This window comes from Aotus nancymaae, unplaced genomic scaffold, assembly GCF_030222135.1.
Source record: "Aotus nancymaae isolate 86718 unplaced genomic scaffold, 86718_ANA_hifiasm-v0.15.2.pri h1tg000016l, whole genome shotgun sequence".
Lineage (NCBI taxonomy): Eukaryota > Metazoa > Chordata > Mammalia > Primates > Aotidae > Aotus > Aotus nancymaae.
Window position 1 is genome coordinate 49,694,903 of NW_026988428.1, and position 12,327 is coordinate 49,707,229.

Genomic DNA, 12,327 nt, shown 5'->3' on the forward strand with positions numbered 1-12,327 from the left:
ATTTATTCTTACCTCTTAATTTTTGCCAATCTGATAGGTGGAAATAGTTTATCAGTGTGGCTTTTGAAAAAATATTTAATTGACAAATATAAATTGTATATATTAATATGTACAATGTGATGATTTGATATACGGTATATACACATTGTCTAATGATTACCACAATCAAATTAATTAATACATCCATCATCACCCATGCTGTACTTTAGATCCCCAGAACGTGTTCATTGTGCAATGGAAAATTTGTCTGCTTTGATCAACATCTCTCTATTTCCCCGCCCCCACCCCCCTACCGCCAGCCCTTAGTAACCATTGTTCTACTCTCTGCTTCTCTATGTTTGGCTATTTTAGATTCCACATATGAGTGAGATCATGCAGTATTTGTCTTCTGTGTCTGGCTTATTTCACTTAGCATAATGTCCTCCAGGTTCATCCATGTTGTTGGAAATGGCAGGATTTTCTTCTTTTTATGGCTGAATAATATTTGTGTATATGTGCGTGCACGCGCGTGTATCACACTTGCTTTATTCTTTATCCATTCATCTGTCAATGGACATTTAAGTTGTGTCTATGTCTTGGCTACTGTGAATAATGTTGCATTAAATATGAAAGTACACATATCTCTTTGAGATACTGATTTTATTTCTTTTTTTTTTTTTTTTTTTTTTTTTTTTTTTTTTTTTTGAGACGGAGTTTCGCTCATGATACCCAGGCTGGAGTGCAATGGCGCGATCTCGGCTCACCGCAACCTCCGCCTCCTGGATTCAGGCAATTCTCCTGCCTCAGCCTCCTGTGTAGCTGGGATTACAGGCACGCGCCACCGTGCCCAGCTAATTTTTTGTATTAGTAGAGACGGGGTTTCACCATGTTGACCAGGATGGTCTCGATCTCTTGACCTTGATTTTATTTCTTTTACATACTTATCCTGGTATGATTTGGCTTTGTGTCCCCACCCAAATCTCATCTTAAATATACTCCCATAGTTCTCATGTGTTGTGGGAGGGACCTTGTGGGAGATAATTGAGTCATGGGGGCAGTTTCTCCCATACTGTTCTTGTGATACTGAGTAAGTCTCACGAAATCCGATGGTTTTTAAAAGGGGAGTTAACCTGCAGATGCTCTATTCTTTTGTCTGCTGCCTTGTGAGATGTGTTTTTTGCCTTCCACCATGATTGTGGGGCATCCCCAACCATATGGAGCTGTAAGTCCATTAAACCTCTTATAAATTTCCCAGTCTCAGATATGTCTTTAATAGCATCATGAAAATGGACTAATCCATGCCCAGAAGTGGGATTGTTGGATCATATGGTTGTTGTATTTTTAGTTTTTTAAGGAACCTCCACCATAGCTGTACCACTTTACATTCCCACCAATAGGAGACAAGCACCTCTTTTTCTCCATACCCTCGCCAACTCTTGTATCACTTGTCTTTTTGATAACAGCCATCCTAACAAGTGTGAGGTGATATCTCACTGTGGTTTTGACTTGCATTTTTCTGATGATTATTGATGTTGAGCATCTTTTCATATACTTGTTAGTCGTTGGTATGTCTTCTTTGAAAAACTATCTCTTTGGGTCATTTGCCCATTTTTATCAGGTTATTTGCTTTTTTTTTTTTTTGCTATTAAGTTGTATGAGTTCCTTATATATTTTGTATATTAACCCCTTATTAGATATATGGTTTGCAAATATTTTTTCCCTTTCTATAGGTTGCCTTTTCATTTTGTTGATTGTTTCCTTTGCTGTGCAGAAGCTTTTTAGTTTGATGTAGTTCCACTTGTTTATTTTTGCTTTTGTTTCCTATGCTTTTGGTGTCATAGCCAAAAAATTATTGCCAAGACCAATGTCAAGGAAAATTTTCCCTGTGTTTTCTTCTAGATTTGTATGGTTTCAGATCTTACATTTAAGTCTTTAATCCATTTTGAGTTAATTTTTGTATATGGTATAAGACAAAGGTCCAATTTTATATTGTTTTCCCAACACCATTTATTGAAGATACTTTTCTTTTTCCATTGTATATTCTTGGTGCCCTTTTCAAAGATTAGCTGATGATACATATGTAGGTTTATTTCTGTGTTTTTTTTTAAAATTCTATTCCATTGGTCAGAGTCTGTTTTTATGACAGTGCCATACTGTTTTGATTACTGTAGCTTTATAATATAGTTTGAAATTAGGAAGTGAATGTGTCTGGCTTTGTTCTTCTTTCTTAAACTCACTTTTACTGTTTTGAGTCTTTTGTGGTTCTATATAAATTTTGGCATTTTTTCTTCTATTTCTGTGAAGAACTTCATTGGAATTTTGATAGAAATTGCACTGAATGTGTAGATCACTTTGAGTAGTATGGACATTTTAACAATATTATTTTCTTCCAATTCATGTATGTAATGTTTTTTGAATTGGAAGATTAATATGTATGTAAGGTATCTTTCCATTTATTTATGTCTTCTTCAGTTTCTTGCATCAATGTCTTATAGTTTGTTAGTGCACAGAATTTTCACCTCCTTGATTAAATTTATTTCTAAGAGTCTTGTTCTTTTTAATGTTGTTGTAAATAAGATCATTTTCTTAATTTCCTTTTCAGATTGTTCATTGTTAGCCTATAGACATGTAATTGATTTTTATATGTTGATTTTGTATTATGCAACTGTTCTGAATTTGTTTATTAGTTCTAACAGTTTTTTGGTGAAGTCTTTTGGGATTTCATCATGTCATCTGCAGACAGAGCCAATTTAAATTCCACCTTTCCAATTAGGATGCCGTTTATTTCTTTTTATTGCCTAATTGCTCTGGCTAGGACTTCCAGCTCTATGTTAAATAGAAATGTCAAGAGTGGGCACCCTTGTCTTTTTTCTGATCTTAGAGGAAAAATATTCAGCTTTACACTGTTAGGTACAATGTTAGCTGTGGGTTTGTCATATATGGCATTTATTATGTTGAGATACATTCCTTCTATACCTAATTTGTTGAGAGTTTTTATTAGGAAAGGTGTTGAATTTTGTCAAATGCTTTTGCATTTGTCGAGATGATTATATGATTTTTATCCTTCAGTCTGTTAATATGGTGTATCATTATAGATTTGTACATGTTGAACCATCCTTGCTTCTCAAGGGAGAAGTCCTGTTTGACTATGGAATATCATCCTATTAATGTTCTGTTGAAGGCTGGGCACAGTGGCTCACGCTTGTAATCCCAGCACTTTGGGAGGCCAGGGAGGGCAGATCACCTGAGGTCAGGAGTTCAAGACCAGTCTGGTCAACATGATGAAACCCATCTGTAACTAAATATGTAAAAATTAGCTGAGTGTGGTGGCACACGCTGGTAATCCTAGCTACTAGAGAAGCTGAGGCACACGAATTGCTTGTACCTGGGAGGAAGAGGTTGCAATGAGCTGAGATCACACCACTGCACTCCAGACTGGGTGGCAGAGCAAGATTTGATCTCCAAAAACAAACAAATAAAAAGTGTTCTGTTGAATTTGCCTTGCTAGTATTTTGTTGAGGATTTTTGTATCTATGGTCATCAGGGATATTGGCCTATAACTTTTTCTCATTGTGTCTTATCTGGCTTTGGTATGAGGGTAATGCTGGCCTAATAAAATAAGTTCGACAGTGTTCCCTCCTCTTTAATTTTGTAAAAGAGTTTGACAAGGATTAGTATTAATTCTTTTTAAAATGCTTGTTAGAGGTTACCCAGAAGCTCTATGGTCCTGGACTTTTCTTTGTTGGAAGGCTTTTGATTATTGAATCAATCTCCTTAATTGTTAATAGTCTGTTTAAGTTTTCTATTTCTTCATGATTCAGTCATAGCAGATTGTATGTTTCTAGGAATCAATCCATTTCTTCTAAGTTTTCCAGAGTGTTGGCATACAATAGTTCCTAATAGTCTCTTGTGATCTTTCGTGTTTCTGTAGTATCATTTGTAATGTCTCCTTTTTCATTTACATTTTATTTATTTATGGCCTCTCAAAAAAACAAGTCTCATAATATCAATTTTTCTGAGTGATATTAATAATGCTTTTATACATTTAAGAGATATATTTTATTTCCAATGAAGTATCTGATGAGATATATTTTATTTTCTATGAAGTATCTGATAATATTTCTCACCTATTTTTAAAAATTAGGCTGTTGGTCTTTTTCTTAATGGTTTGAACATTTTATAATTCCCATTAGAAAATCTGCCTGTTTTTATGTTATGAGATACAAATAATTTTTTACCATACTGTCACTTCGTCTTTGCTTATTACAGTTTTGACATGTAGAAATGGTTTTACTATAGTTAAGTTTATCAGAGTTTATCAATGTTAAAAGTAATGTAAACATTACATTTAATGGCCAAAACTGTGATAATTTTTGCAGCAACCTAATAAAATAATTCTTCCATTTTTTTCCAATAGTTTCATGGTTTCATTTTTTTACATTTATTTATCTGATCCATTTGTTTGTCTGGTGAGGTATTTTCTATGAAACACAACAACAACTTGTCTGGACTTAAAAAACTCTATTGGTATTTTTAATGGAATTTTAATAACTTTATAGATTAATCTAGAGAGAATTAACAATTTTATAATTTTGACTATTCCTGGGGTATCATTATTTATTTTGGTACTGTTTATTTTGTGTTAGGCACTATTTCAAGTGCTTTACGTGTGTTAATTCATTAATCCTCATGACCATCCAGTGAGATAAATTCTTCTATTATCTCCATTTTGCAGAAGAGGAAACTGAGATAGATCCTACTTTTTCCATAAGATGCAAGTTATTTTCTAAATCATCTTCTCAGATATGACTAAGGCAGATGTAGCTTTCTCCTCTTAGAATGTACTGTCAGAGTTTGATGTCCGGTAGTGTGATGCCTCCCGCTTTGTTCTTTTTGCTTAGAATTGACTTGACTATGCGGGCTCTCTTTTGGTTCCATATGAAGTTTAAGGTGGTTTTTTCCAGTTCTGTGAAGAAGGTCATTGGTAGCTTCATGGGGATAGCGTTGAATCTGTAAATTACTTTGGGCAGTATGGCCATTTTCACGATATTAATTCTTCCTAACCATGAACATGGAATGTTTCTCCATCTGTTTGTGTCCTCTCTTATTTCATTGAGCAGTGGTTTGTAGTTCTCCTTGAAGAGGTCCTTTACGTTCCTTGTTAGTTGTATTCCTAGGTATTTTATTCTCTTTGTAGCAATTGTGAATGGCAGTTCGTTCTTCATTTGGTTCTCTTTAAGTCTGTTATTGGTGTATAGGAATGCTTGTGATTTTTGCACATTGATTTTGTATCCTGAGACTTTGCTGAAGTTGCTTATCAGTTTCAGGAGATTTTGGGCTGAGATAATGGGGTCTTCTAGATATACAATCATGTCGTCTGCAAATAGAGACAATTTGACTTCCTCCTTTCCTAATTGAATACCCTTTATTTCTTTTTCTTGCCTGATTGCTCTGGCTAGAACTTCCAGTACTATATTGAATAGGTGTGGTGAGAGAGGGCATCCTTGTCTAGTGCCCGATTTCAAAGGGAATGCTTCCAGTTTTTGCCCATTCATTATGATATTGGCTGTCAGTTTGTCATAAATAGCTTTTATTATTTTGAGATACGTCCCATCGATACCGAGTTTATTGAGAGTTTTTAGCATAAAGGGCTGCTGAATTTTGTCGAAGGACTTCTCTGCATCAATTGGGATAATCATGTGGTTTTTGTCTTTGGTTCTGTTTATGTGGTGAATTACATTTATAGACTTGCATATATTGAACCAGCCTTGCATCCCCGGAATGAATCCTACCGGACATCAAACTCTACTACAAGGCTACAGTAATCAAAACAGCATGGTACTGGTACCAAAACAGAGATATAGACCAATGGAACAGAACAGAGGCATCGGAGGCGACGGCACAACATATCTACAACCACCCGATCTTTGACAAACCTGACAAAAACAAGCAATGGGGAAAGGATTCCCTGTTCAATAAGTGGTGGGAAAACTGGCTAGCCATATGCAGAAAGCAGAAACTCGACCCCTTCCTGACACCTTACACTAAAATTGACTCCAGATGGATTAAAGACTTAAACATAAGACCTAACACCATAAAAACACTAGAAGGAAACCTAGGCAAAACCATTCAGGACATAGGCGTAGGCAAGGACTTTATGACCAAAACACCAAAAGCATTGGCAACAAAAGCCAAAATAGACAAATGGGACCTAATCAAACTCCACAGCTTCTGCACGGCAAAAGAAACAGTCAATAGAGTGAATCGGCAACCAACAGAATGGGAAAAAATTTTTGCAGCCTACCTGTCTGACAAAGGGCTAATATCCAGAAATTACAACGAGCTAAAACAGATTTACAAGAAAAAAACAAAGAAGCCCATTCAAAAATGGGCGAAGGATATGAACAGATACTTTACAAAAGAAGACATACATGAGGCCAACAAGCATATGAAAAAATGCTCATCATCACTGGTCATTAGAGAAATGCAAATCAAAACTACGTTGAGATACCATCTCACGCCAGTTAGAATGGTGATCATTAAAAAATCTGGAGACAACAGATGCTGGAGAGGATGTGGAGAAATAGGAACACTTTTACACTGTTGGTGGGAGTGTAAATTAGTTCAACCATTGTGGAAGACAGTGTGGCGATTCCTCAAGGACCTAGAAATAGAAATTCCATTTGACCCAGCAATCCCATTACTGGGCATATATCCAAAGGATTATAGATCGTTCTATTATAAGGACACATGCACACGAATGTTCACTGCAGCACTGTTTACAATAGCAAAGACCTGGAACCAACCCAAATGCCCATCGATGATAGACTGGACAGGAAAAATGTGGCACATATACACCATGGAATATTATGCAGCCATCAAAAACGATGAGTTTGCGTCCTTTATAGGGGCATGGATGAACCTGGAAACCATCATTCTCAGCAAACTGACACAAGAACACAAAATCAAACACCACATGTTCTCACTCATAGGAGGGTGTTGAACAATGAGAACACATGGACACAGGGAGGGGAGCACTATACACTGGGGTCTGTTGGGGGGAGTGGGGGGACAGCGAGGGGGCGTGGGGAGTTGGGGAGGGATAGCATGGGGAGAAATGCCAGACATAGGTGAAGGGGAGGAAGGCAGCAAATCACACTGCCACATATGCACATATGCAACAACCTTGCATGTTTTCCACATGTACCCCAAAACCTAAAATGCAATAAAAAAAAAAAAAGAATGTACTATCAGAAATGGGATTGGGATAGAAGTCCCTAAGTAAACAGACAATTTCAATAGACTAATTAAGTGATAAGATGAGGAAACACAGGGCACAGAGGAGGAAATGATAACTTGGGGGATGGGTAGCAGAATGGGTTTCTTGGTAGAAGCAATATCTAAGCTGAGACCTGAAGGATGAGGTTTCTTTAGTTTAATGTTAAGGGAATTACCTTAAACAGAATTGTAAACTCCATAGAATATGCCTTCTCATTTCTTTTTTCTCTTCTTTCTCAAGGGAATGGGAAAAAGCTAATAATTTTTGAGGACCTGGTTTTTGGCTTAACCTTTTATTTAATTTTCTTTTTTTTTTTTTTCCTAAGTGTACTAAAAGACCTACAGCAGTAATTTAATTTTCTGCAGAACCTTGGAAATAGGTAGTTCTAATTACTGATTACAGTTAAAGGAACAGTCTCAGTGCACTTAAATAACTTGCCCAAGTTAACACAGCCAGTAAAATGACCAGAGAGTCTAACCCAGGTTAGTTGTTCAAGTCTGTTTACTCTACCACACCATGGGGCGTGCATCACTTTGTCTGCACAAGGCACTCAGAATGTTTGCTGAACTGATTTTAGAAGGTATCAGATCTGTTAACCTTCTGATGTATATAATCTAAAACCCTACTGATTTAAAATTTTGTAGCAAAAGGTTGGGTGGCATGAGTCCGTAGGCACAAAACCAGCAAACTTTCTCCAGGGTATCTCCATGTTCCATACCTTAGACCTCTAAAGTATCTGTTTTTGTGCTTGATCAGTAATACTTAAAAATAAGCACATGGTCTTTTCTCCTCTCTGAGCAAGAAAGTAGAGCACCAGGCCATGGCTGTATCCATCTGATGTCCACTATCTACTGCCTTCCAAAAGATTCATCTCTCTGAATTGTTCTAAGTTGCAAGAGAACCAACCAGGTGCACACAGCTGTTAAATACACTAACTCAATTTCCTTTCAATCCATTGCTTTTCATTTTATAGATATGGTCAGAATCATAATAGGTGTAGTGATCTTGTTTCACCGAAGACTTTGATATATTTAAAAATAAAATCTTCTCTCTGTGTGTATATTTATATGTACACACACACACAGACACACGCTTACTTCCTTGAAGTAAAAAGAATAAAAGGAAATAGAACTCTTCCATCCCCTCCACAACATAAACACTATATATATATATATGAGAGTGTGTATGTTTATAGGAAAATTTTGCTACTGCAGAAATTAATAACAGGCTTTTATAAATAGAATCTTTTTTACAGATTTATTTTAATGTCCCCAAGCCTGCCCAGAACATAGTAGGTATTCCATAAATAATTTTTGAATTAAACTGAGTTCACGGTATGTATGAATTGCACGTTTTATATTTCATTGTTGTTACTTGGGTTCATAGTGATGGCACATATAATCGAGGAATTGAGTTTTTGTTAATAAGCTAATAAATGATTATTAGAGAAAAAAAAGCCTGAGAAATGTATACTACACTGACATAGAAATCTGTGATTTAAAATCAATGATATGTTCTCAACAGCAAACATTACTAGTCATATGGATTTAGATAATAATGCAAGCTTTGCGAAGACACTGATGTCTCTTTTCAGCTATGTAACTGGTACCTGGCACAGTACCTGACATAGTAGTGCTCAATAAAAGGATGAATGAAAATGGTCTTTATTCTTATGTTTTGGTGACTTTAACTTATATACTCAAATAAATCAAACGAACAATTTTAGTTGCACTGTTTTTACTTAATAAATAAGTCATGTTGTCTTTCATATTGATAAAAATATGTTGATATTGAATAGTGTTGTCTATCTTTTATAAAGTTTCCAACATCACAAATCTTTATTTTCTATAATTTTCTGCCTCATATTTGGATATTTTATCTATATTTACATGATTACAGTCTATCAAAAAGAGTAACTAGTATTTGCCAGAACTTTTTTTTTTTGAGGCGGAGTATCTCTCTTGTCACCCAGGCTGGAGTGCAGTGGTGTGACCTCGGCTCACTGCAACCTCCACCTCCCAGTTCAATCAATTCTCCTGCCTCAGCCTCCAGAGTAGCTGAGGTAACCAGGCGTTCGCCACCATGCCCAGCTAACTTTTGTATCTTTAGTAGAAACGGGGTTTCATCATGTTGGCCAGGCTGGTCTCAAACTCCTGACCTCAAGTGATCCGCCAGCCTCAGCCTCCCAAAGTGCTGGGCTCACAGGTGTGAGCCACTGTGCCCATCCATTAGAACTCTTTAGACCAATTTGGAAAGCAAATCTGTGTCCTATGCCCAGTGTGTCTGGCTGAATTTATATTCTGCTTTAGGCCTATTATCCACCCCACCTTACTACCCCCACACCAGAGTGTTGTTCATTTCCTGTCTGAATAAGCAATTTGATGGCTTTAAACCATTTTTTGTTTCAAGGTTTCACCATCCAAACATACTAGAGTTGGCCACATATTTCACAGAGATTGAGAAGTTCTGTCTGGTTTATCCATACATGAGAAATGGAACACTTTTTGACAGATTGCAGTGTGTAGTAAGTTCTATCTATTATTCTCTCTGATCCTCTGACCCCCTGTAGCCCTGCGGGAGCTGCTGAAACCTTCTGGGAGAGCTGGGAGGCAAGATGTGTTTGCATGAGGGGAAAGCCAAGGATGGGTTTCCCAAGGAAGCAGTACTTCTTGGATTAATTTCTTACTTTTAGAAGACTGAGTAAATACCTGAGTTAAAGTGTTTTGTGCAACCATGTTGAGTTTTTACTCATTATACAGTAAGAACCCAGCATCTTTTAGCAACTATGTTATATTATATTAGATTCTGTACCTCCAGTGAGTTGGCATCAACTGCTCTTATTCCTTAGATTATTTTAATTTATATAACTTTATACAAAGTATCCTTCAATACAAAGGATAGCCATAACAGTGACACAGACCCTGAAGAGGCAGGCTGGACAGCATAGCAAGATCTGGTCTCTACTAAAAAAAATAAATAAGTAAATTGCTGGGCATGGTGGCACATGCCTGTCCCAGCTACTTGAGAGGTGGAGGCAGGAGGATTGCTTGAGCCCAGGGAGATGGAGGCTATCGTGAGCTATGATTGTGCCACTGTACTCCAGCCTGGGTGACACAAAGTGAGACCTTGTCTAAAAAAAAAAGAGAGAGGTGGGGAGAGAGATTGAGAAGGGAGTTGAATAAATGCCACGATCCCTCATAAGATGTTTCTGGAGGTTAATTTTAAAAATTGATTCCAAATAGGTTAAGTTTTAATTAGGATGAGAATAAAAGCAGATTATCTCAATTATTCACACTATCATACCACAAGTAATTCAAAAATCTTACTTAATGAACTTTTAAGCAGTGTTACCTTACTAGCTATGTTTTGATTAAGCTAATATTAAGAAGTATTGAGTATTTTCATTGTCTATAAAGAGGCCTAGAACTGTCATCAGTAGCAGAAGGAAACCCATCTGGAATTAAAAATGGGTTTTGGAAAAACCAAGCACTGATTCACCCATCTGACCCCAGCTTGCTTTCTGGTTCTATTCTGGCGTATGTCTGCATATGAATACATAGGTAGTTTTTACTCAGAAAGTGCAACCAAACCGATTGCTGTTGTCGTTTTAGGGTGGTACAGCCCCACTCCCTTGGCACATTCGAATCAGCATATTAATAGGAGTATCCAAAGCCGTTCACTACCTGCACAACATTCAACCATGCTCGGTCATCTGTGGCAGCATATCAAGGTAAATGATTCCAGAGCTTTAGGTTATACCTGAAAGCTTATTTTATCCTCACACGTAAGTCATACTTCACACTATTGTGTGTTGTAGTTCTCCTGGTGTGTATGTGTGTGTGTTAAGAACTCTCATCTAGGTATTTAAAAATCTTACATTTTTATTAATGAAAATGTGTCTACCAAATTTAAAAAGCTATATGTACGTTGCCAAAAGGAGAGTTTACATTATTTTGGGGAATTACTAATGAACAATGTAAGATAGACAGTTCTGTGTACAGATGGTCCCAATTTATGATGATTCAACTAAATGTTTTTTTTTTTGACTTTACAATGGCACAAAAGTGATACGTACTAAGTAGAAATCAAACTTTGAGTATCCCCATGTAGTCATTCTGTTTTTCACTTTCAGTACAGTATGCGATAAATTGCATGAGGTACTCAACACTTTATTATAAAATAGCCTTTGCACTAGATGACTTTGCCTAGCTGTAGGCTAATATAAGTGTTCTGAGCACATTTAATGTAAGCTGGGCTAAGCTAGGATGTTTGGTAGGTTAGGTATATTAAATGCATTTTCAACTTACCATGGGTTTGTCAGGATGTCACCTCATAAGTTGAGAAGCATCTGTATTTTAGTAATTATTAATGGCACTTTGTGAAATGAACCTGTATTTATCTCACTTTCTTTTAAAACTGAAGTTTAAAGAAAAATTAAGCAACTTAGGGATTCCTAGCAAGCTGACAGTAGTAAATAGCGATGAAAATTCTTTGTCCTTGAGACTCCAGTGCCTTGCTCATGCTACTGAGCCTGCTGTCTCATAACTTTATATATTAACCTGTGACAAGCTGAGCAGCAACCCCAGTGTTCATTTTGAGACATGAGAGAGTTACAAGCAACATCTCCTGTATTTCTTCTTCTAGACATAAAGAATCATTCACACAGAGTAGATACCCTTGTAGCAAACCCCCTGTGGTGATTTTTTTTTTCTATTTGCCCTTTATCTTGAACCCGTCCAAAAGTACATGAATACACCTTTGCTGAATATCAAGGAAGACTGAATTTAAAAGGTTGCTGCTGCTTCTGAACCATTTCCCAGTGTCTTGAAAAAAAAAAAGTTGTAGTATGCTTTTGACTTGGGCAGAAGAGGAGCTGATAGCTTACTTGTTTGTTTTTCTGATAAAATGAACTTCATATGAAAAGACTCTAGGTTTTACTTAGTTCTAAAGGGGCTTTTCTCATTAGAGAGTTCCAAGCCAAGTCTTAGAAAAAGTGGGTCAGGGCAGTGGATTGATTGAAAGAAGGGGAGAGAATATTCCTGGTAGAGGCAATAATGTGTTCAGGGGAA

The 12,327-nt window shown here is 36.7% G+C and overlaps 1 protein-coding gene across 1 annotated transcript in view; it reads left to right on the forward strand.

Annotated features, from left to right (window-relative positions):
* The window catches only part of IRAK3 (interleukin 1 receptor associated kinase 3), a 60,443-nt gene that overhangs the window by 28,679 nt on the left and 19,437 nt on the right, over positions 1–12,327 (forward strand). Inside the window, exons 7-8 of the mRNA XM_012444940.2 lie at positions 9,668–9,782; positions 10,870–10,988. Coding sequence (XP_012300363.2) covers positions 9,668–9,782; positions 10,870–10,988 — 234 coding nt within the window. The remainder of the gene's footprint in view (positions 1–9,667; positions 9,783–10,869; positions 10,989–12,327) is intronic.